This window comes from Pleurodeles waltl, chromosome 3_1 (genome assembly GCF_031143425.1).
Source record: "Pleurodeles waltl isolate 20211129_DDA chromosome 3_1, aPleWal1.hap1.20221129, whole genome shotgun sequence".
NCBI classification, from domain to species: Eukaryota; Metazoa; Chordata; class Amphibia; order Caudata; family Salamandridae; genus Pleurodeles; species Pleurodeles waltl.
In genome coordinates this window covers 1,907,718,028-1,907,744,451 of record NC_090440.1, presented here as the reverse complement: position 1 = coordinate 1,907,744,451, position 26,424 = coordinate 1,907,718,028, and the positions used below count along the sequence as shown (strand labels likewise).

General features: G+C 41.9%; 1 protein-coding gene across 1 annotated transcript in view; it reads right to left on the bottom strand.

The window, feature by feature from the left end:
• Nucleotides 1–26,424, bottom strand: part of HYCC2 (hyccin PI4KA lipid kinase complex subunit 2) — a 575,783-nt gene that overhangs the window by 143,316 nt on the left and 406,043 nt on the right. The window contains exons 9-10 of the mRNA XM_069226082.1: nt 19,035–19,151; nt 7,349–7,436 (exon numbers count right to left, since the gene is read on the bottom strand). Of these exons, the coding sequence (XP_069082183.1) occupies nt 7,349–7,436; nt 19,035–19,151 (205 nt within the window). The remainder of the gene's footprint in view (nt 1–7,348; nt 7,437–19,034; nt 19,152–26,424) is intronic.

Here is a 26,424-nt window from a genome sequence, read left to right as displayed (position 1 = left end):
GGTGAATTTTAAACTTTTGATTCTTTATTATATACTGACTCATAAAATCCATCTCTGGATGCGGTTTCTATTTTCACTTCCAAAGTAGAGTTGACAAGACCTTCAGTTCAGGCAGCAGAATGGCTACAAATTGAAAGCACGAAAGCTAAGGTGGAAGTTAATATTAAATCTATGAAATAGTGGAAAACTCCTATGTCTGATGGTACCCCGGCCAATATTTTAAAAACCTTTTCTGACACATTAGTAGCCAAATTAAAAGCATTTTATGTTAATTTCATATTAAACGTTTAGTTTCCTTTAAAGAAACTGTAAATGTTTTGATCTTAAAACTTGGTAGAAAACAATGTTTATATCAACTTTAGATAATTCTGACTAAAATGCATTGAAAGGTTGGCATTGACAGATGGACCAAACTATAGTTTATTCAAAATAAACTTTTTTTTTTTAACATGGTAATTGCTTCTCAGATAATACCAGATAATTGTACCATGTTTTAGCAAATGTTTCTCTTTTCTATGCATCTTAGAGGTCTTTTACCCACAGATACTGAAAAATATTTTAGCTGTGTATCCTAGATTATTTTAAATGTAATACTATGCATAAGCTTAACTTTTTATTAACATTCTTAATATGTTCAGTTAAAGAATTTTATACTCATAATTCATAAATAAAACAATATTATACAGGGATCCTTCAGGTCCCATTTACACTATATAGTGGCACTAAAGAAGATTCAGCATGTTTTTTTTGTTGTTGTTTTTTTAGCACTGGAACATTGACGTTATAAAATCATACCACTGAAGAAGTACTGACCTTTATGGCACCCAGAATAACAAATCAGCATATGCAGATGATAATGTTAGTATCCAATCCTTTAATCACAAATTCTTGTATATTGAATGGAAGTCCTGAACACTAAAATAACTGGCTATTCACTAAATACACACATATAAGAAGTTTCCACTAATAATAATTTTGCTAATATGGGGCATATTTTAGGTATGATTCAGTTTAATTGATCTATTACATTGTTAGGTTTTATATTAAACAAAGATATTTCAGAAATCATTTTTTTAAATTGTGAGGAAGTACACATTTAGCTAATGTCCTCTCTATATACATTGGTGGGTTAGGAGAAATGCAGTTAAATAAGCATAGCTTCTAAAAATGAAATACTTAATTACAATGCTATCCATTGCCTTGCCACTTTAAAAAAAAAAAAAAACAGGCATTCTCTGGTTTTCTATTTTATTTGGAAAAATAAGAAACCTAGCATTGTTTTCAACAAACCATAGGCTCCAAAGGGTGGTGTGTTTTAGCACTATTACCAATTATAGCCTTTGGAAAAAATATACTATAACTCCTCAATGACCGACATTAGACAAAATATGAATCCTTTCGCAATGCCTACCTTTCTAACTATTCAATTACCTCAATCTCAGACTGCTAATCCTATTATCCTCTCAAAATTACAAGCATTATTGAAATCTGACAATTTTTTGGGGGGGCATTATTAAGGATTCTGGTTTAGTTTTACTTTGGCAAATACGCTGCTAAAATATATAGTGGCAAAATTAACATTTTGGATGTTTCTCACCTGTGGGTATTTCTCACCTGCGTGTCATAATTCATAACAAATCTACAAAGTCCTCTGCATAACTTTAGCACTCGTTTAATTTACCACTAGAATAATTTTTCTATTACTAATAAATGAAAGTGACTATATTGAAATTGTATATAGATAAATCAACAACTGATAAAACTTCCACTAATTTTGACTAAATTGGAGTCTTGTACTTTTTCTTCTGTGGTACACTTCAAAATTATTTTAACAAACACAATTCTGTCTGGTGTCACAAGTGGGCACAGTTAATGATTCTTTAATTTCCAATGACCGGTATTTTGTTTGGAAATCTAATGTTAAGAGTTTTTGCCTCCATCAATTTTGCAAAAAAAATTATTTTTGTGTAATAAAAGATTGTGGACACACAGTATAATATTAAAAGCCAAATTATTGAATAATCACACAAGATTGTTTTTAATGCAAAACGGTTTCCTCTTTCTGGAAAGCAAGTATACTTTTATTAACAAAGATGAAAACTAAAAATATAAAATGCTAATTGTCTTGGGAATTAAATCATTTTTTTCTAATAGACACTCTTTAGTTGATCTGTCAGATCAAGCTTTGTGGGAACGGGTAATTTTCATTAAGACAATATATGAAACCTTTATATGCAAAAACGTTGTTACTCGGGTCCCCAGGCCCTGCACTAATGCTTAAACCCTCTAAGCTATGTAACCTGTTCCGGCTTACACTATATACTAGACTGTTTTAGAAGGAGAAAGGTTGCTGACATTAATTACTACATGCTATCAGACTAAGGATTAAAGAACAACAAAAATGTTTTTCTAATGTTGAAGATGCTTATAACTCAATCGAATGTTACCTAGAAAAAAGCTGAACATTATATTACAGACAGGAAAAACAAAAATGAAGCTGATAAAGACAAACCTCCAATCATACAGATAATGCTTATAACTCAATCCAAAGTGACAGAGAAAAAAAGCAGAAATTATATTGCGGACAAATAAACGGAAATGGAGCAGATGAAGCAAAATGGAGAAGAGAAAATGGAGCCATGAAGTAAACTTGTTTAGGAGGATTTTTTTTTCTACTGACCAAAGACCCTTTGACACTTAAACTGTACACAAATGAAATAAAGGGAATGGTGGGACAGAAAAAAACAACTTATGATTACACAGCTTGATACTATCAATATAACTGGTACAAATGGAGATGGTTTACATGCATGATATTTTTAACCCCTTCGCTACCAGGCCTTTTCCCACTCACGTGCCAAGCCTTTTTTTTGGCTATTTGGGGTAGTTCACGCTTAGGCCCTCGTAACTTTTTGTCCACATAAGCTATCCACACCAAATTTGTGTCCTTTTTTTCCAACATCGTAGGGATTCTAGAGGTACCCCGAGTTTGTGAGTTCCCCTCGAGGAGACCAAGAAATTAGCCAAAAATACAGCTAAAATGTAGTTGTTTTTTTTTAAAATGGGAACAAAGTGCTGCAGAAGAAGGCTTGTGGTTTTGTCCCTGAAAATGGCATCAACAAAGGCTTTGCAAGCCTCAAACTTTGGCAAAGAAACACTTTTTTCTCACATTTCGGTGATAGAAAGTTCTGGTATATGGGAGGAGTCACAAATTTCCTTCCACCCAGCATTCCCCCAAGTCTCCCGATAACAATGGTACCTCACTTGTGTGGGTAGGCCTAGTGCCCGCGACAGGAAATGCCCCAATACACAATATGGACACATCAGATTTTCCCAAAGAAAACTGACCTGTTTTCTGCAAAGTGCCTACCAGTGGATTTTGGGGCCTCTAGCTCATCCGGCACCTAGGAAAACCTAGCAAACTTGGATATTTCTGAAAACTAGACACCTAGGGGAACCCAGGGATGGGTAACTTGTGGCACTCTCACCAGGTTCAGTTACCCAGAATCCTTAGCAAACCTCAAAATTTGGCAAAAAAACAAAAAACGTAAAAAACACTTTTTCCTTACATTCCGGTGCCGCAACGTTCTGGAATCTGAGGGGAGCCAAAAATGTCCTTCTACCCAGCATTCCCCCACATCTCCTGATAGAAATGGTACCTCACTTGTGTGGGTAGGCCTAGCCCCCACGGCGTCAGAAAATTCCCCAAAACACTACATGGACACATCAAGATGACCTGTTTTTGCATGGGTGGGGGGGCGGGCGCGCACCTGCGCTTTTGGTCCTGGGCTCAGCAGCCATCTAGGTAAACCTACCAAACCCAGACATTTCTGAAAACTAGACACAGATACCCAAGGGAGTCCAGGGAGGAGTGACCTGTGTGGATCCCCCAGTGTTTTCTTACCCAGAATCCTCAGCAAATCTCAAATTTAGGTAAAAAAAAAAAAAAAACCTAATTTTTCCCACATTTTGGTGTGGGAGCACCACATCGGCACAAATTTCCTACCACCCAACGTTCCCCTCAGTCTCCTGATAAAAATGATACCTTACTTGTTTAGGTGGGCCAAGTGCCTGTGACAGGGAAGAGCCAAAAACATGTCGAAATTGAGGGGGAACCAAAGCAGGTCCAAAAGAACAGTTTGGGAAAAAAAGGTGTTTAGGCTGACAAGCGGGGATGCAACAATGCTGAGTGGTAGGGATTGTGTGGATTCCTGCAGATTCCGGAAGGTTCCATCACAAAATTGTGGGAAAAAATGTGTGACGTCAAGCAAATTTGGAGGTTTGCAGGGCATGGTGGGTAAGAAAATGTTGCGGGGTGCTTATGAAGCACACCACATCGGACTCACCCAGAGGTTTAGTTTTCAGACGTGTCTAGTTCACATAGATTTTTCTAGATGGCAGCGTCCCAAAGTCCAAAAAGTGCAGCCTTCACCATTCCAAGTGGGACGATTCTGAGAGTTAGACAAGCTCTCATGGCCCAAATGTAAAACCAAAACCCAATATAATCAAATGTCCTCCTGCTTGCCTTTGGCATAAGATCTTTTAGGGTGTGGGTGGAGAGCCGAAAGACTCAATCAATTAATCAGTATTAAGAAAGCACGGCTACTCAACCGGGAAGGTCTCAAGGTGCTGGGGGAAGGGGCCTCATCCAAAGAGCCACATCTTGAGGTTCTTCCTGAAGATGGTGAGCGACGGGCTTTGTCTGAGGTGCAGAGGGAGGTTGTTCTAGCTCTTCGCTGCAGTGTAGGTAAAAGATTAACCAGGGAGGGTCATGAGGTGTTGGGAGATGTGTTCTTGGCAAGGGAGGTCCAGAATGAGTCTGGCGGCGGCATTGTGGATGAGTTGAAGTTTTTTTATGTTGCTAGTTGAGGTACCGGCGTAGAGGGCGTTGCCATAGTTGAGCTTGCTTGTGACTAAGGCATGGGTGACTGTCCAGCGACAGTCTGCTGGGATCCACTTGAAGATCTTCCGGAGTTTGCGGAGTGTCTGCCAGCAAGAGGAGGTGGAAGAGTTTACATGGTGGGTCATGGATAGGGAGGAGTTGAGGAAGACTGTTACCCCCTTCAGTTGGGGTGGTGGCATAACCATGCCAATGCTGGTTTTTGACCAGCACCCCACTTTTTTTTATTTTTTAATCCTGGTCATCTAGTAGGCTTTCTGCCCCCCCCCCTCTCAAGGGGGGCAGAAATGGCCTAAAATAAATTAGCCCCCAGGGGAGCAACCCTTGGGGCAGAAATGGCCTTATAAAAAAAATGCCCCCTTGGGGAGCAACCTTTGTCCAGGGGGCCGCTCCCCTCATGATAAATACCAAAAAAAAAAAAACTCCCTGGTGTCTAGTGGGCATTCCTGCAGCTCAGAAAGACATGAAAGGAAAGGAAAAGCCTTTCCTTTCATGCCTCTCTGCCTGCCCCACCCCCTGATCGGAAGAGAAATGGCTTCCAGCGTGATGGGGGCGGCCTCTGATGAGGTCAGCGCGCGGATGTGATCAGACATCACAGGGGGAGAGGGGTGTAAGAGGAAGTGATTTCCCTTCCATCCGTTCCCAGGGGAGGGTGTGTGGTAGGAGGCCCACTTTGGGGGAGGGGGGATAGGGATGGGGGGGAAGCACTAGCGCTCCCCCCTGTGGGCCAGGTGCAGGACTAACTGGTCTCTTTCTCGGCACACGGTAACCGTGGCAGAGGGCGAGACCAGCTTGTCCCAGGCACCCAACAGGTTAATAGGTTGTTGTAATAAATACAATACATATTTGTTCAAGATATAGGGGGTGATTATGAGCGGCGGTACAGCCGCCACTTCATCACCAGTGCTGTGAAGCACCCGACGGCCCTATTATGATTTTCTTGCTGGGCTGGCGGGCGTAAACAGTGTTTCCGCTTGCCAGCCCAGCAGGAAACAGGGCCTTTACATTGATGCCGGATCCTAATGGAGCCAGCGGCAATATGGCAGTGCGGCAGGTGCAGCTGTACATGCACTTGGCATGGGCAGTGCAGGTGGGCCTCAAGCTTCCCATTCCACCAGCCTTTCCCTGGCGGTGTAAACCTCCCAGCAAAGGCTGGCGGAAAGGGACTCAATATGCAGGGCAACGCTGCTTGCAGCGCTGCCCTGTTGGATATGAAACACTGAGACCGGCAGGTGGCCTGGTGGCGGAGTTTCCACCGTGGTACCTCCGTCATGGTCATAATATGGCGGGCAGACCTCCTCTACCGCAGTAGTCCGCCCGCCACAGTGAGTCTGGCGGTCCATGAACGGCCAGACTCATAATGAGGCCCATAGTCTCACAGCACGTAGTAGTTGATGGTGGCAACATTTTCTCCTCCTAAATAGTATGACATATATGAACTTTATTTTACTCCCACTGGGCAATATAAACTCAAAAGCATTTGTTATTGGTCAACTGTTATTGAATATGATAGAATAATATTGTAATTTTGCTTGTCACTATTATTTTATTTCATTTACTCTTTACTTCTGTTTCCTTCCCCTTCAACATATATGAATAACAGTTTCCTTACACAATATTTATTTTAAATGTATTTTCATTTCCTGTAGGTCATGTATAGTATAAACATTGATACAATAGTTGGAGGTAATAACGCTGATATTGCCATGTAGTTCCTTTCCCTTATTGGAATCTCACTCCTCTTGATTGTTTCATTTTCAGCAACCCAGAGCACTTGAATAAATTATAGATAGGCAATGGCAGAAGAAGTTTCCACTATTGTGAGTCTGGGTAGTGCACACTCTTCCTGGTCTCATACTCACTTATCTCAATTCACTCAGTGAGCCTCCTTCTATTAAACCTCATCAGGATAACTTCTCTACCATCCTACACCTAGCAATCCAAGTTAACCAAGTACTTAATATAGCAAATCAACTCTCTTGTAGAGTAATATCAATACAACACTAATTTGGAAGGGCCTGTTACCTTCACATTCAATACTACCATTACATAAGTGACGTAGGAACTGTTAGGAAGAACAATTCAAAACCACATCCTGTCCTGGCATCCTACAGGCATCATACTGAGCACCTGTGGGCACTCAATACTTTATGGGCATGCAACACGTCATGTCAGTTACCAGGCTACAATTATGCTGTGCATTTCCCCAGCTAGTGAAGAGTTGGGGGAACAAAATGGATGAGTATTTAGCAGGGTAGAGGAAAATTTGTATTTCTTAACTTTTTGTTAAGTTTGTGATTTAGGAAGCTTTGGTTTGCAAAGTGAGTACAGCGAAAAGGTTTCTGAGCCAAATACTATTAAAAAAAAACAATTACCCCAGGAGTCACACAAGAGTTCTGTATGCATTTAATAAGTTGCCATATGATGGGGTTCTAGCTTGGCTCTTACCAGAAGTGGCTGAGAGTATAGTTCCAGCTGAGCTCTGTAAATAATGTCATCGAGCACCTCCTGGCCAAGCTCCCACTCTCCATTATATCTACAGGAGAAAACAGTTATTACAATCATCCTGCAGGACTCATAACTCCATTGCATTCAGATGTGGAAACAGAACACATTCAATACTACTCCTTCTTTACTACCTCTCAATCAAACTTGGAAACACCTGTTGACAACATTCCTACTGCGATGCTGATGATTTCCTTTACTATTCATATTTTTCGTTGTAATTGTTTAATGTTTGTGTCATAATGTGTGCTTTGCAAAAGCTGTGAGTTCTAGGTGTCTATGTTAATCTAATAATAAACATATACACTGTTTATGTTTTATCAGGCTCTAGTTAATTCATGTTGAATTGTACGGTGGGTACATTCAACATATATCATAATGACGTTTGAGGCCAAATTTAGTACATTTGTTTTGAATATATGTGTTTATTTTAAAGAAAGGCATAGGTGACCCTTCGGTGTTTTGCTTTCTAGAAAGGAGGCCTGAACAAGTTACTTACCTTCAGTAACAATATTTCTGGTTGATACTCTAGCTTAATGCAGATTCTTTACTTTGTGAACATTCTCCCATGCATCTGACTGAGTCTGGAAACTTTTCTGCAGTACTCCAGTCCAACGGTAGGTAGAGTTGGGCGGCTCTGTACGGTCGCTGTTCCACTTCGGAAAAGATGCATATAAGCACAACCCATGTGCACTATCAGTTTCTTTCTTAGGCTGACTGTGCCCTCAGACACAGGGCCCATTGGCAGATTGACATGACCTTTTTTGGGACCTTTTGTAGGTGGAAAAGAGCCCAGTTCCAGAACAGGGAGGCGGATTAGTGAGGGATCTGCGGTTAGATAGAATATTCATCAGAAAGATTGCAACTGAAAGTAAGTAACTTGTTCTTCTAATGGATACTTCTAATCTTTGATTCATCACCATGTGAGTAGGTATCCGAGTAGTACCTCCCCAGGTAGTGGATCTGTGAACTGCCTCAGACCAAAAAGTCCTGACCGACCAGGCAAAATGCCCCTCTCAACAGATCAGACTGTCGAGGCAGAAGTGCTTTGTAAATGTAAGGACTGATGCTCACGTAGCTGACCCACATATGCCCAGAATTGGTACTCTGCATGTTAGGGCAGTGGTAGCGGCCTTAGCTCTGATGGGATGAGTCTATAAGCTTTCAGGAGGTTGCTTCTTTGCCTGTGCGAATGCAGAGAACAATCCATTAGGAAATGGTCCGATTTTGTACTGCCTTGCTCTTCTTCACTCTGGAAAACCCTATGAAGACCTCATCGTGCACCTGATGTTCTTCACTGCGAGCTTAGTGCCCTTTTAGGAACAAATGTTGGAGTCTCTCTTCTTCTGTCGGGAGTAACAGACAGCCCGACATGAAATGGAGTGACCACTTTCTGCAGAAAGAAAGCCCAGGCCCCTCAACACCAACCTATCTGGGAAGAATGTTGTGTAAGGAAGATTGACACAAAGATCCTGCAGCTCCTTCAAATACCAAGCCAATGTTATAGTGACGAGAAAGACTATCTTCAACGTTAAAAGCCTTAATGGACAACTGTGTGGTGGCTCAAAAGGGGTGCACATCAAAAAAAAGGAGTACTAAGTTCAAGTCCCGCTGTGGCATCACAAAGGGGTTTGGACAAAATAAGTGCTGCAAAACTTTCAAAAATCTCATCATAAGAGGTGATTCCAACATAAAAGGCTGATTCAGCAACCACAAAAAAGTCGAAAGGGCAGACAAATAGTCTTCAACAGTGCTCAAAGCAAGCCCTTGCTGGGCCATGGACAAAGCAATCACCAAAACGTCTGAAAGCCTTGATTGTTGTGTGTCAATGTGCCAGGTGCTCACCAAGCCACAAATTTGTCCCAATAACTGAAGTACACTGTTTTTGTGGAGGGATGCCTCGCCACCAAGGTGAAATCAACAACCTCAGGGGCAAGGTCGAAGGAGGTCAACTGCTGCAGCTCAGTCTCCAAGCCTGGAGACTGAGCTGCAGCAGTTGAACTCCTTCGACCTTGCCCCTGAGGTTGGATAACCCTTTAATGCACATATCACTGTGGCTGACATTCAGGTGTAAACCTCTAGTCACTTCCATGGCCTGTTTTGTGGGGTTATCAGATTTGGTGTCGCTCATGCTGTGACAGACTGCTTTCTGGAGGAAGGGCAGACGAGTGGACACTTCAAAAGGAAGCCAAACACAAAAATCAAAGACTCAGGCACTAAATCACATTTTGTGTCTGGAAATGGGGTATAAAAAGAGAAAATCGAGGCTTCTAAAATTGACATCTGCCAAGCAGCCATTCAGGCTGTATGTCAAAGATGACGAGAAGCTCTGCTACCTGTAGCCAGGACCGGGAGCTAAACTCTGAAAATCTCCCAGCTGAGTGAGGAAACATCACTCAGGGAAATCTAACACCACCTAACCAGGACCCTTAAGCATCACTGCCTTCCTGCTTGCCAAGACCAGTGTGCTCCATGAGGAAGAGGACAGCATTTGGAGGAAGCAGGGGGCAGTGGGAGATTCTGGGGAGTAGATTTCCATCCACAAGGTGATGAAGTGACTGCTGCACCAATCTGGATGTTGCCCATGGGCAGGTTCAAGCCGGCGACGTATGCCAGAGATGGCTGCCGTAAAGCTAGCTGTTGCTGCACTGATTGAGTCAGTGCCCATGTGCAAGATGTAGGCAGCAACTCTATATGCTAGAGGGAGCTGCAGTGAAGACTACATCACTACCAGGCTGTTTGGCCGTTCCCCCTGTGCGGAGTAAATTCTGTAACTCCGTTGGCCAGAGAGGCTGTCGTGAAGAATGCAGTACTGCTGTGCCAATCGGACCATCGCCCTTGGGTGGAGTAAACGTTAGCGACCCTGTATGCTATAGGGAACAGCTGTGAAGACCAAGGATAGTTGCCTGGTTTCTCTGATGTTGAAAGGAAAGGATGCCGTGGTGACCTGTGGGTGCCCAAGCCCTGACTGAAGCATCCAAATTCAAGGGATTGTCCACCTACCTGAGAAGGATCAGAGGAACTTATTGTGTCATTGGAGGAAGTGTTGTGGACAACCAGCTGCTGCCCCTGCAAAGCTATGACTGCTACTCACCACAAGCAGCTCCTGCGGGCTTCTGCAACATTCAAGCGTGGAAGTCACTTATAGACTCCACTAATGCAACACCAACAGGGGCGGGTGAGACTGATCGCAGGGCCAACGTGCCCAGGGAACTTATTCTGCCTCATAGTGCTTGAAGAGTGGGAACATTTTAACTCTGACGGAGTCTAAGTGGGACTCCTGAGACTCAGACTACTAGTGGGGGCCTGAATGGGACCTGATTGTGAATAGAGAATAACCATCACTGTTTGAGACAGGGAAGTGGGACTCAGGACCTGACTGTCGAACACTAACCTCAGAGGTTTGGGAGTATTAGTTGGCAATGCTGTATTTTACTTTGTGTTCATATATAAATACTTCTTTTTTTTTGATAAACAATTTTATTAGTTTTTGCATAACAACTTAATAGCAGTAGGTCACATCTGCACCACATAGGCATATTGGTGTACAAATCCCATTTAGTTTGCATGCGTACATAATCACCGCAGATTGTGATGTTCAGGAACACGTCACTCAAATGTCGTCACACACAAGGCATATCATTTGATCGGATTTCCCATGTCCCAGTCCACCTCCCCCACACCCTGTTATACTTAGCTGGGCATCCTCTTGCTTCATATACCAGCTTTTCTTGCTGGGCACACCAGTCCACCCTCCGCCGCCATCGAGCAATCGCCGGTGCCGTCTCCGCCTTTCAGCCGGCTGCGATATCCCTTTTGGCCACCAGGCACGCCACCACCAGGAAGGCCCGCTCCACTCTGCTAGCTCCCACTCCCTCCAGGACACCCAACAGGAGTGGTAGTGGGGCAGCCTCCACCTCCACTTGCAGGACCCTGGATATTTCGGCTGTGACCGCTTGCCAGTAGGTTGCTATGTGTGAGCAAACCCACACCATATGGTAGAAGTCTGTGTTAGGGCCTGCACAGCGGGGGCAGTCCGCATGGGGTCGGAGACCCGCTTTGTGCATTTTATCAGGCATGAGGTATGCTGTATGCAGATAATATGTTTGTACCACACAAAGGCGGGTAGTCATAGTTAAGTTCCTCGGGCCATCAAGGCATCCCGCAAATCCTCTTCCTCTATTCGACCCAGCCAGCTCTCCCACCTCTCTCGAAGCCTATCGAACGGTTCAGCTGTGTTGGTGACCAGTGCGCGGTATATCTGAGACACTCCCCCTCTGCCCAAACCACCCATCAGGGATTTTTGCTCCCACAGGACTAAACTCAGGGAGGGGCGTGCCTGAGATGTAGGTATTTATGAAACTGGGTCTTAGTGAGCGAGTACTGCCGCTGAAGCTCCTGAAAAGACCACATATGGGAGCCTACCCAGATGTCTCCCAAACGTGAAATGCCTATATGGTCCCACTTCTGGAACCCCTCCAATGCGGAGACCTCACCAAGCCACGCCCCCCGCCATAGCAGGGTCTGCTGGGTGAGCCTCAGCCACCATCCCATCACCTCCTGTGCCACCCTCCACCACAGCAGTACCACCCTTGTCACTTCCGGAATCTTACACGGTAGGGAGTTACCATACAAGAAAGCCCGTTGTCAGGAGTTCGAGCTGGTACGCTGGATCCGACCAACCACCCCCAGCCAGTCATTAATCACCAGCCAGTCATTAATCACCAGCCAGTGCATTGCTAAGTAAGAGTTATAAGTTGGACATTCCTAACCCCCCTTCATACACATCCCTTTGACAAGTGCAGAATGCGAGCAGAGAGCGAGTGTTGTACCATAGGAATTGTCGTGCTATTGCATCCATTTCTTTAAACAATCTCTTGGGTATCTGGTAGGGGAAATTCTGGAGAAGATAAAGGAACTGGGGCAGAACCATCATTTTATATAGCGCTATCCTTCCCAGGACATTAAGAGGCAAGGTCTGCCATCTCTGGAGGTCGTCTGTGATCCTCTGGGTAAGTGGTGCGACATTGAGCGACCAGGCCAATTCGGGCAGGAGGGCCACATTCACTCCCAGGTAAAGGAAGCTATTGCGTCAAATATGAATATTGTCTTGCCAGTCATAGCAATCCCTTGCAGGGTGCAATGGGACCAGCATGGACTTACTGACGTTGAGTGTCAGGCCAGAGGCTTCAGAGAACAGCCCCAGTAGTTGCAAAGATCGGGGTCCAATACTGGCAGGGTTAGCCAGGCACAGGGGTACGTCATCAGCGTACAACGCTATACGGTCTTCACGCCCTGTGGGCCAAGACATCCGTCAATCAGTGGGTCTTCTCTTATAATCTTCGCAAGGAACTCTATCGCTAGAGCGAAGAGAAGAAGGGATAGAGGGCACCCCTGGCAGGTTCCGCGGCAACAAGGAAAGGGGTCCGACACAACCCCATTCACCTGCACCCAAGCAGTTAGATTGGAATAAAGGAGCCCCACCAGTCCCCGATATTTAGGTCCGATTCCGGCACTTGGAAGAGATACGTCCAGTCTACTGTGTCGAATACTTTTTCAAAATCTATGAGAAGGAGTGCCGGGGAGGGGTCAGGGAGCCACGATAAGCCAGCCCTGCATGCAGTCGCCTAAGGCAATGCCTGGTACTCCTAGTCGGCATAAAGCCACATTGGTCCAGGTGGATCACTATTTTTAATGAAAGCAAAAATTACATTGGACAATCATTTATTGCTGCTATTGAATGTACTTTGAGTTATGAGCCTTTGTTCCCCCATGCATCTACCACCGCCCTCCACAGCATCCCCCACTCCTCCTCCTATTTAAAAACAGAACGTTTGGTCCGCTCTACCCCTGTGGTTTAAGTGGTAATGGGATACCTGGCCTAGATCCTCAGGAATCATAGTAAGTCAGGCTCTGGGAAATCAGGTGTAAAAAAAAACTCAACACCCATAACTGGGCCATGTGGTTTCTGCTTGCTCTGTGGCCCTAGGAAAGGGGTTCTGACAATGATGTAAACCCAAAACATGCTATCAGTGGCCAATTATTTTCTAGGTTAGAAGCAAAGACACATAGTATACAAGCATATTTGATTAGGCAAGTGTACACTATGAACCATATTTCACTAAAACAGTATGGTTTAAACTGCAACAAAAATGTAGGGAAGAACAGTTCGGTACTGAATATTACTCAGACAGAAGGGGGAAACTGATCTGGATAGGATCTTGTGTCCTGGTTCTTAACCACTATTGATCACTGACCCAGAATATATACATATATTAGTGGAAAGGATACTATATGAGGAGTGTCTGCTTCTCGCCAGTGTTTATGTTCCTACTCTACACCAGAAAGAATCCATAAATAAAATAAGGAAACACATGGTAGCTAGAATGCATATGCCCATGATATGCAGTGGGACTTCAGCCATTACCGGGATCCCCAAAAGTGCAAATTGCTGGATGCTTTGGAGATTGGTCTGACAAACGGGGAATTGACGGATCCCTTTAGGAGAAACCTATCCTTTTGGGAGGGACTATTTGTTCTATACAACCATGCATGCTATTTATACAGGGCTTGGTAAATTATTTGCATTCTCCAGTTACACATCAGATGTACAATAGTGAATAGCTGAGCAAAGTATTATTGGATTACAATCCACTGGTTATCCTGCTAGGTTGGGGTACTTTTGGTACTATACCTCTGTGCAGACGACAATCCTCTGCAGTGAGTAATGCTGCTTACCAGGGAACTACAACAGAGGAGATAGAGATACAGGGCAACTGTCAGGATAAAGATGGGTCCCAGGGTGCCTGCTGACAGAACAGGGAAGCCTGCAAAGTTGCAATTTTATGACTCTGCATTAAGATTTTATATGGAGTTAAATTATTCCTCAACAAGAACATTGCGCCAATACATGAAAAAAATGGAAGAGGATGTGTGCTCTCATCTGAAATTGCATGTGGGGCTACCAAGGAATAAAAAGAGACTTATTGTGAGTAGAGGAACATCTGAGGGAACAGGACAATACACAATATATCTGGACAATACATGGAGAAGGGTACTAAACTGGGTGTGTTAGCATGATTGGCGGAGGGATAGACAAGGAGTTTCTAATTATTGCACAGGAAAAAAAAAGAAATAAACTGTTCTCCACTTTCTGATCGAGATCAACCTGAAATTTCTTAGGTACAGTTCTCAGTGTTATATACGGAATATACAGACCTATAGAAGAAAGATGTGGAAGATAATCTAAAGATGGCAGCACCACAGGTATTCCTCCAGACATCCGGGAGGCACTATGTATTCCTATTTCCTTGCAAGATGTTAAAACAGCTATATTAAACTGACATCAAGGAAAGCCCTAGGGTCAGATAGGTTTTCACTGACAACTTGCCACCCCTTTTAGTGGACTTACAGGGAGTGCAGAATTATTAGGCAAGTTGTATTTTTGAGGATTAATTTTATTATTGAACAACAACCATGTTCTCAATGAACCCAAAAAACTCATTAATATCAAAGCTGAATATTTTTGGAAGTAGTTTTTAGTTTGTTTTTAGTTTTAGCTATGTTAGGGGGATATCTGTGTGTGCAGGTGACTATTACTGTGCATAATTATTAGGCAACTTAACAAAAAACAAATATATACCCATTTCAATTATTTATTATTACCAGTGAAACCAATATAACATCTCAACATTCACAAATATACATTTCTGACATTCAAAAACAAAACAAATCAGTGACCAATATAGCCACCTTTCTTTGCAAGGACACTCAAAAGCCTGCCATCCATGGATTCTGTCAGTGTTTTGATCTGTTCACCATCAACATTGTGTGCAGCAGCAACCACAGCCTCCCAGACACTGTTCAGAGAGGTGTACTGTTTTCCCTCCTTGTAAATCTCACATTTGATGATGGACCACAGGTTCTCAATGGGGTTCAGATCAGGTGAACAAGGAGGCCATATCATTAGATTTCCTTCTTTTATACCCTTTCTTGCCAGCCACGCTGTGGAGTACTTGGACGCGTGTGATGGAGCATTGTCCTGCATGAAAATCATGTTTTTCTTGAAGGATGCAGACTTCTTCCTGTACCACTGCTTGAAGAAGGTGTCTTCCAGGAACTGACAGTAGGACTGGGAGTTGAGCTTGACTCCATCCTCAACCCGAAAAGGCCCCACAAGCTCATCTTTGATGATACCAGCCCAAACCAGTACTCCACCTCCACCTTGCTGGCGTCTGAGTCGGACTGGAGCTCTCTGCCCTTTACCAATCCAGCCACGGGCCCATCTATCTGGCCCATCAAGACTCACTCTCATTTCATCAGTCCATAAAACCTTAGAAAAATCAGTCTTGAGATATTTCTTGGCCCAGTCTTGACGTTTCAGCTTGTGTGTCTTGTTCAGTGGTGGTCGTCTTTCAGCCTTTCTTACCTTGGCCATGTCTCTGAGTATTGCACACCTTGTGCTTTTGGGCACTCCAGTGATGTTGCAGCTCTGAAATATGGCCAAACTGGTGGCAAGTGGCATCGTGGCAGCTGCACGCTTGACTTTTCTCAGTTCATGGGCAGTTATTTTGCGCCTTGGTTTTTCCACACGCTTCTTGCGACCCTGTTGACTATTTTGAATGAAACGCTTGATTGTTCGATGATCACGCTTCAGAAGCTTTGCAATTTTAAGAGTGCTGCATCCCTCTGCAAGATATCTCACTATTTTTGACTTTTCTGAGCCTGTCAAGTCCTTCTTTTGACCCATTTTGCCAAAGGAAAGGAAGTTGCCTAATAATTATGCACACCTGATATAGGGTGTTGATGTCATTAGACTACACCCCTTCTCATTACAGAGATGCACATCACCTAATATGCTTAATTGGTAGTAGGCTTTCGAGCCTATACAGCTTGGAGTAAGACAACATGCATAAAGAGAATGATGTGGTCAAAATACTCATTTGCCTAATAATTCTGCACTCCCTGTATATATGGAAGTGAAGATGAGCGAAAGGCTTATACTTACCCCAAAGAAGTTTTCATGATGTTGCTTCCAAAATATGAACAAGATTTACCGGACAAAAACTCTTAACGGCCTTTGGCAGTGCTCAAGACTCCTCATGCAAGCAGAACCAAATTTAAATTCTGATGAGAGGCCGCAGAGAAGATACTACATTTAAGTATCTGCATTTACAGATATATCACATAGGTATGCTGAATATAGTCAGGAATGTTAGAGCTCTAATTCCATCCCTGAAGATTAATATATCCTTCTAGAGATGTCTACCACCACTTGTAAAGGAAAGGATAGCCCTCAGCAACATGGTATTTTTGTTATAGCTGCTCTAACATTTTGTTAATCTGTCCCTGAGTCTACCAAAGAATAATAGACTCAACGTGTTTCAAGCTTATGTGGGGCTCTGGCAGTTGTAGTGTGGGGTCAATGTAGCACTAACTAAATTCACATTAGGAATGGTTAATTTTGAACAATAATGTTTAGTGGGACAGACCAAAAAGGGGTCGAATTAGATGCAGAAAGAAAAACTATGGAAGTTAACTTATTAGAACAAGCAGTCCCTGACAATCTCTGGCAGCATGGGTATTCACAGACGCACTGAGAGTTACAACCCTACATTGATTTGGATGTAAATACATTGCAAGAACGCTGCATGAATCTCATGAATGTAAGAATGACATAGCCCCTGAGGTGCTCTTTTGGTGTATAAATTCAGGGCCAAAATATTTGGGTTCAACAGCATCTGTGAGGTCAGTGACAGTGAGTTAACAATTCATCTGCTGGAGGGTCTTCACGGCTGTTTGTTTACCTGGTGGAACAGATCAGCATATAGCCAAGCCAGTCACTAATGTAAGGCTCTAACATGAAAGCTGTAAGGCCAGTATGAAGGTGTGCTGATAATGAAACGTGGCTCATTAATTCTTACACTTAATCCATACAATCAGACAGGTTGATGAAGTGAAAATGAAGGGATGGTCTTAGGAAGAAAACCACAAACGTTTGATTCGGAAAAGGAGGAGGCTTGTGGATAAGCAACACATTCAGACAGGGGACTACCTTTAGAAAACTGATAAAATAAAATTGGAATACATTAAAAACCAGTAATACCAGTCATTGCAACATAACAAATTTGCCATGTTAGGTGGTTATGCTACATTACGCTGTTCGGTACTGATCGACTGCATCGTATTGAACTAACTTGCTGTACTAAACAGCTCATATTGTTAAAGGCACTCTACAAAAAGGACATTAAGAGCAAAGTAGAGATGAGATCAAAACAGTCTGTGTTCTGCACACTTGTATATATCCATATATGTTCCCTTACTAATGTCCTTAACTTTGACAAGAATGTTCAACACAGAATGAAAACAAGCCCATTCTTATTTTGTTGTCCAATACTTTACCATATTTCGATATATAATGTATGTAGATATTGAGATGTATATAAGTTATCACATTCAGACATTTTTGTTATAAGATCCTTGTCACATACTGTACCCTAAAGATAAAAAACAATTATATATGTTCAAAACAAAATTACAGTTCCAACCTTTGTTCAAACCATAATTTCCGCTAAAATGATCAACTACAAAATCTTGAACGGCGACTTCCTAAATGATGCATTTAACTCTCATATTACATATTGTGTCTTAGACCAATCACATCAATCACCAACCCAACAGACATTAAAGTGACTGTATCATGGAATGCGCAAAGAAGTAAGCCAAATCTTTTCTAGGGAGTTGCACTGTACTATGGAACAATTAAGGAATGTGGTCTCTGCACTAAAGTAATAAATGTGTCAATATACTACATAAATCAATATCTTCATACTCTAAGCATAAACCAACTCCAAGCATTTAAAGATAACATGTTGACGACTTTGGTGCTAAAAAGCATGCAATGCAAAAACAGTCAGTGAGAATTTCACTTGTAAAGTTCAGTTTCTTTCACAAGGCATATGACCTGCTACCTGCTCAGGAATAACTGATACAGATTTCAACTGTGTTTGTTTTTGTTCAAGCTCCCGCTGCTATATAATTTTATCTCACAAACTGATTTATTACAACTTCGCATCCCTCACTTGGTAACATTGTCAACATAAATCAACATGAGAGAATACAGCACTCCTTGAACTATCTCCACCCACTAATTGCATCTATAATGCTCCTTAGAATTGGTCTACGCTCATTAAATGCATCTGTAAGGTACCAAGTCTATTTAAAAGAAAGTGAATCATTCAACAGAACTAAGAACGTTTAGGATATTTATGGTGAAATTAATATCAGTTTTGTACTGTGCTTTATGCAAGGCTGCAATATCTAGTAGTATTCCTTGAAGACTTTGAGGACGATTAGCCAAAAAAGTAAACAATTAAAGATAGAATGCTAAAGGACAAAACAACTAATAGTAACATCTGAATTTACCAGTGGCATGAACTGTCAATTGAAAAAAAGTGCCAACATGGACTATATATGGAAAAGTCTTTTATAAAAAAAAAATGAACAGCTTAAAAGTACCTAAGTGGCACACAACAAGCTCCACAATCTTTCAGACTGAAGAAAGTTCTATATCCTGTCGAGTAATAACAATTGAAGCTAGTACCCTCTCATTTTATCTTTCGATACTTACATGGCATGGTAGACGCCAGTCAGCAGCTGCACCATGAAGCTGGGGTCCAGAACTACTCTGCCACAGATTTCTTTCCAGCGTTTCTCATGTTGCTTTGGAAACCCACATACACACAGCCTAGAAAAGACCAAAAAACATCTCTTATATCCTGAATAAAAGGGACTGTTTCTACACCATAATGTTATAAGTGAGTTTTCAAACTTCTCGCAGCACCTTTCTTGTCTGGTAAAGCTGTAGACCATCATTTTGCAAACAGCAGCTTCCAGATGGTTATAGGGAGAAATCAAAGTCTTACCTGTCACAAATCAGTAAAGTAAGATGACTGATAAATATATGTTATTTTTTTGAAGACATAATGCAATTGTTTTAAAAACTACTGTCAATGGTACACAACCTACTCCTATTCTCATTGGGTCTCTGTGGATAGAAAGACCGTGGACTCATGGCACAACTATATAAGTCTCAAATGCAGATAAACATGAGTCCAGAGAAAACACATGTATGTCAGAGGTTATTCCACACTTGCCTATGCCTGTGCTGAGCAAGGCAGAATGGAAATGCCAACTGCTGCAAACATTCATATGAAAATCACAGGTTTATATACCATTTAGGTCAACCAACATGGCAAAAGGTTAAGAGAGGGGAGTGGGATCAAAGGTCTGCATTAATATGTGGATTTTCAAAGGGTTCAGAATTAGAATACATAAGGCTTAGTATTAGGTAAGAGGTAATTACAGTGTCAAGTGATGGGTGAACTAGACAAGTTACTTAGTGAAAATTAAATGCCAGAAATCTAGCTTTAGCCTTTTAGAGACTTTCACCTTTACCTCAGGAAGATGATCATGAAATTGCTGGATATCTGACCATGGACTCCGGGGAAATCCACCTGAGTTGAATTAAGCAAAGCAAGAATGTTTGAGAAAAAGAGAACCTACATGAAAAATCTGCTGCAACCAACGGAGTCTCCTCAGGTCCCCGAGTACTCGCCATTTTAGGCTATTTTAGACATTTTTATTAGTGGTATTGTTTTTTTGCAGTGTACATGTAGCCCCAAAGCGTAACAAAGCAGTTTACCTATGTCAAGGAATTACTTGCTGTGGCATGCAGGTTACAGGTGAATGAACAAATGTTTACATAAGCAACAGTAGAGACAATGCATAAGGACATAATCAGTATCAACAGAATAGGCACACACTGCCTACAAAAGTTGGATGAAGTCGATGTAGGCAAAGAACGTGTTGAAAAGTCAATCAGGCAGGAAGGTTAAGAGGAATTAAGACAGCTAGAGGATTTAGTGTTCTTTCCTGAGGGTCAGGAGCAAGGAGGCAAGTCTCGTATGAAGAAGAGATGTCACAGATGTTGCAAACATAAGTGGAAAGAATATGTTTTTTATCTCCTCTTTTCACATCTTAGAAACCTTCAGTACTGTTGGTTTTGTGTAGTAGGCCATGTGGGTGTGACCCCAGGAGAGTATTCAAGCAAAATAATCTGGCTTGGTAGAAGTGCAGAGGATACCTGTAGGCATTTACTGAAGTAGCCGCACAAGATGACTATCACTGCTGGGGAATGTAGTATTTTTGCCGCTTATGTTCTGGCTAAGCAAGGCTTTTCAGATATTTTTTTAATCCTGCCAGATCAAAACAAGCCACCTGACTAGATTTCCTTATCAGGAGTCAAACATTTGAGTCAATCATGTTTCCAATAAACTGCCATTGAGTTGACTGCATGAGTTAATAGATGTGTACTAGTAGGACACAGAATTGAAGATCTAGATTTATTGTAATATTCAACAGGTTGCTATGGAAGCCTCAATACCTGGAAGATACTAAGCTATTCAGGAACAGATATTGTTAGGAGACGCATACAAAACTAGATACATTTTTGATTGTGAGCAACAAGGAAACATTACATGTCACACTAGCTCTCCTTCAGGAGAATCTTGACTGAAATAATAAACAGTGACTGGTGCTGCTCAGCACGGGATCCAAGAGCACTTTTTGCTAATCATATAAATCTAATGCTTTTCAGAACTATAAAAATGAAAACATATACAGAGAAATCTATCTATATGCTAGTTCTACGTGATTTTATTTGTCTCACAGAAGACGACCATTAAAATCTAAAAATGTCAACAGATTAACAAAATTAAGTGAAAGCTGTCTTTCAGAAGAACATTTGCAATGTAGCTACCTAGGTTACAGCCAGGGCCACTGGAATTAAGTGAATGGGGAGGATCAAATTATGCAGCAGGGTTGACTAAGTTATGCAGCAAGAAAAAGCAAATTAGGTGGAGTACTACAGCAAATTTTGTGGCAGTATTACTGCATTATTTTGTTGTCTTCACATGTCAACAATGGGCAAAGATTCCACTTGATTAGTAACAGTTTAAAACTCAAATACAGCAATGGGCAAGTGAAAGGTAACGAGTTGACATTTGCAATGGGGCTTCAACAGGTTGCAATAGGTGTTGCTGTGTTTTTAGTAACATTTGATCAGTTTGAGCTAAACAATTTTTTTTTTTCAAATCTGCTCGTTATTAAGCAGATGAATAATTGTGTGGCAAATGCAACAATTCCATGAATAAGTGGAAGACATCACAGCAGCAGAATCGCACATTACCAATGGTCTTGGATAAAGCCTCTATCACCTTACCCCTAGTTCCGCGAATTTTCGTGCTGCCAGTTAAATTAAGCCTGAAAGTGGATACATCTGTAAGCAAAGATTCATAATTCACAAATACTTGAGTCTTAAAAATATTATTTGCCTAGTGAGTGCAACAACCTTTCAGGAGGAAAGGCGATTTTGAAACAAATTTGGGAGCGCAATTGCAATAATATAAGCATGATACAGTAATAGCAACAGTACCAGCCTTACCAGCTTCTTCTGGAAAGGCTGGAGAGATGTTCTGCAGCACCTTTAGGTCGAAAAACTAGACAAGAGCCATCAACGGCTTTGGTACAGGTGAAAGTTCTTATTGAAGCCAGAGTGTACCTAAGCTGGTCAGAGTTACATTATATGTAGCCAGAATCCATGGACCACTGTCAGCCTTGCCTGCCACTACCAACACTTCCAGTTTGATGCTGACCTTTCTTTCCCTTATGATAGGTCAAGAAGGCAAGGACCTTTCCCAACCCTTCCCAATATGGGCCATCCACCCCTAGATGGATTTGACAGCAACTACATATAAGTAAAAACAGAAGGTGCAGGAAAAGAAAAAGCAGGAAGCAGTCAAAAACATGATGAATTACCATGGGGGCAGAGGCATGCCACGGGGGACTCACGACTCCAATGAAGAGGAAAAGTGTGTCATGTATACTGTCTGCAGTTTGCATGATTGATAGAATTCAGCCCACTGGAGAAAAAAAGGCTTTAATGCAAACATTTACAAGATGGCTCAGGAGAAATGGATAATTGAAGGTGGCAAAAGCTGCAAACAAGTCTCATAATACTGAGGCAGTGGCAAAGCTGCATCAATTGCCCTGGTGAAGTTAAAAGTCAGTCTAAAAGACTGTGGCTGACTCCACAAAGCTCTGGAGGTGGAGGATTACTATCTACACCAAGATGTTGGCAACCATTGAAAACAAAGAAAAGAGCTGACAACTACCTGGAAGTTTGGGGTCTAGAGATGGTTCAAGGGAGGCATTCACGTTTAGTGTTGTGAACAGCACACAGTTTAAACAAAAGGCTGACAATTCCTAGCAGTTGCTGCAATATTCTTCCATAACGAATGCCAAACAAGTCAATGGATAGGGGTAATTTGATAATGTCCAAGGTTTACCAAAGTCAGGGAGGCAGAGCTGGCAGAAAACACATAATGGATGTAGGAGAGATGATGGCAACTTTGTTTACTTAGAACTCCACAAGTTTGTAAAGAGTGCACATTTCCCATGCACAAGTTGGGAGTAGGGCTCTTGCAAGACTGCATATTGTCAGCAAGTCTTACATGCAGCTTTTAGGTTTTGTGCATAAGCTAGACGGTTCTTAGTAGAAGTGCAAATCATAATCATGGCACCGGCTGTGTGCATCATGTCTGGGTTATATTCAAAGGACAAATCAGGGGTGCTGATTCAAGTCTGTAGCAGGGAATTTGCACTTCCATGGAGCAACCAGATTTTGTTTGGTGGTAATTCAAGAGAATTAGACTCTCCTCAAAGATTAAGTTAACAGATGTTGATAAGCTTCCTCACTGCCATTTTTGTGTTGCCACCAAACAATTTAGTCTGTCCAGATAAATCTTTGCAGGAATGGACTCCAGTGACTGATAAGATAATGCTCCCTAATCTGAAAATGTGCTTTAAGCCGTTCCTTCATCTGGTTTGTAATATCACCTCATCCTTGATCCAGTACAGTGTCTACAATGGAGAGGAGATATGTCTTTAGGGTGGGATCTGCCTCTAAAAGGTTAAACTCCATGAGGCTGTGGAAGCTCTGTATCACAGTATCATTCTACTAGTGGAGGAGCTACCACAAACCATGGTGCTAGCAGCTATGGTGCATAAAGTGGACCCTCTTTCTGGGCATCTCTGAGGTTCTCCATGGCCTAAAACAATCATCATGCTTCTTTCTTTCTTGATAGCAGCTCTACAAATTTCTGGTGTTGTTACTGATCCAGAGCATGACATCCAAGCTTTGATGAGAGACAACTAGCTAAGGTGATCTCCATGGCAAAAAGAGCAACGAACGACAAATAGTCCTGTAGGCAGGGTCCTAGATATCAACTATATGAATGTTCAATTGACTAGGAATCTCAGCAATTCTGATATATGCCTGAGGTACCTCCTTAGGCGAATGAGTCCCACCAAAATCTCAGAGCCTGTGAACTTACAAAGAAGGTGCTTTCCAATTTTCAAGAAGGTCCACGTGAGCACCTTTTCTGCCTGTCAGCCTATAAGGCATCTCCTGAAATATGGCATACTTTTCAATGCATCCAAATCATCAAACTCTTTCTCAGTCATGTAAGGTCCAGCAGACAAATGGGAACATGCACTAAAGAGTATTTTTGTGATCTAAAGTATGTCTGGAGAAATTATGAAGAAAATGGCACACATAGGGATGCAGGGCTTAAGAACACATGTCTGAAATATGAGAACTCAGCTCCTCCTTAAAGGCTAGGGGCTCGACAACACCCTAAGACACCAATCCTAGTAATAGCTTGAGTTCCTCTGAAAATCTCAATTCAAAAAGCTACTATCTGTCGAAGTAAACCTGCTTTCTAGGGATAAGATTTTTCCCTTTGATCACTGTAGCTCATAGAAAGTACACGTGTAGTTGGTGACATTGATCACTACACTGTCCTCATAAAAGTGCCATTTCAAGGGGTCATACATCAGGAATAACTAAAGACATCTCAAAACAGTTCCCTAAGGGATTCAAACCTTCCCTTATCAAACTCAGGTATAAACTGTACCAAAGTATAGCAGAACTCTCATTATGTTACCTGTTATGCCCAACCTGGAGACTATACCATCTCTAGATGCTACCCTTTGCAGGAGGCAAAGAACAGATTGTGAATGTGGAAGTGGGTGACAAGGCAAAATTTCCATTAATATCTGAACATGTGATTCAAAACGGTTGTGCAATTTGGAAGGAGCTCTAAGAATCACCTTCACAGCCAACGCTGGAAAGAGACTAAAAGTGGAATCAAAGTTGTTTAACCCTTCCAGCAAACAAAGGCTTCAGCAGGGCCAAGTTTAGGGCAGTGCGACCGCACCAGGTGATGACCTGGATTGGGGGGGGGGGGGGGGTTAACCTAAGGAGGGCACTATGTTTAGCAATAAATTAGGAAACTTGTGATTTAAAAGCACCTTATGAAAACTTTCTTGTGTGTCCAGCCTTCAGGAAGCAATACAAATACCCAGATAACTTGTGATTAATACTCTTGATAGAGAGACCAGAGTTTTGTCCAGTGACAGTTTTGACTTGATATAAAGTAGCACAGAGGGTTAATGTGCCTACTGTAAAGATTAGAACTATGTTTTAAGTAGATAGTTGAGTAAATTAGTAAAGCCAGCCTTTACAAGTGCCTTAAATTAAATGTATGTAAGAGGAGCTATGGAGAGATGAGGGGCACTTTTGCCGGGTGGCAGCAGGGGAATCAGAGTAGGTAGTCATGGGGTGGGGAGAGCAAAAAAGATTGCTGTACCGGGCACCACCAAGCCGGCCCTGGGCTTCAGACTAGCATCTGAGCTCAAAGCCTAGTCCAGTTCTGAGGGAATGATTAAGTAATCCTGTGAATTCACAACCCGAAAGTAAGTTCACGTGCAGAGGATGAGGCATGTCTCTAAATAGCCACTAGATGTCCGAGAGGGTGTGAAACAATTTCAATTTGATGACGGGTACCAGATCCCACAATTTGCCCAATGACATCAGCAGATTGGTCATAGGATGTTTCTGGAATGCTTTCTTTAGGAATCAAGCTTGTTTTTGGAAGTATAATATTTTGAATATATTGATAAATGCATGCACTACATCACTTTCACTCTTAGAAATCAGCTACCATTCCACTCAGATGCTGTGTCTTGTCTCTTCTCAATTTACACAGAATAGGACTCCGTTGCCTTTTTGCTAGGTTTTCACTATGTAACAAACAAGAACTTACATACTGTGTATGACCAGGCCCTCACTTAGCGCAGGCAGCAGGTTAGATATTTAAAGCAGGCACCCACTAGCCAAACAACATTAGTAGTTATTGTTGATGTACTAGTGAAGGAGCAAAGCATCTGAACTTCAAAATCCTCCTTTAAACCTGGCCTTAAGCTACACAAAGGAGAAAAAAAACGACAAAGCATGTTACTCCCCAGCGAGAGAAGCAAAAATGAACTGACCAACAAGGGAATATGACGGTGTGCATGATGAGGAAATTAGCTAATGTGATGCGGTGTGCAGGCTTAGTCCTTATTTTAACTGCTTTATATAATATGATGGTATTGGCACAAGTTGTGTGGTGGTCGAAAGCAAGTCAGACACAATTACCATGACACTTGAGAACTGCATGGCAAAAGCAGAATCTAGGGGGATGAGGAGGAATAGGATCTGCATACATCTAAAGGGTAGAGGATGTTCAAAATGTATACAAAGTATTTAAAAAATATATTATTGGAAATAACAGCTTTGTATTAGAAAGTAGTATACACTTTCTTGCAGTGGGATATAATGCATTTTAATCTTTTTTTTTTTTTTTTTTTTTTAAACAGTCGCCATGTAATCACAATAAATCTCATGTGGGCTAAAAAACATGTTTGGCCGCATATGAGGTTGTGGGCCATTGTCCGTAAACTGTGATGCCAATTACTGGGATCTAGTAACTGGATTGATTGATGGGTATTTTTTTTTTATCAATAATGTTTAGGGACATGCTTCTACTGGCATATATGTATCACGGCTTCATTAA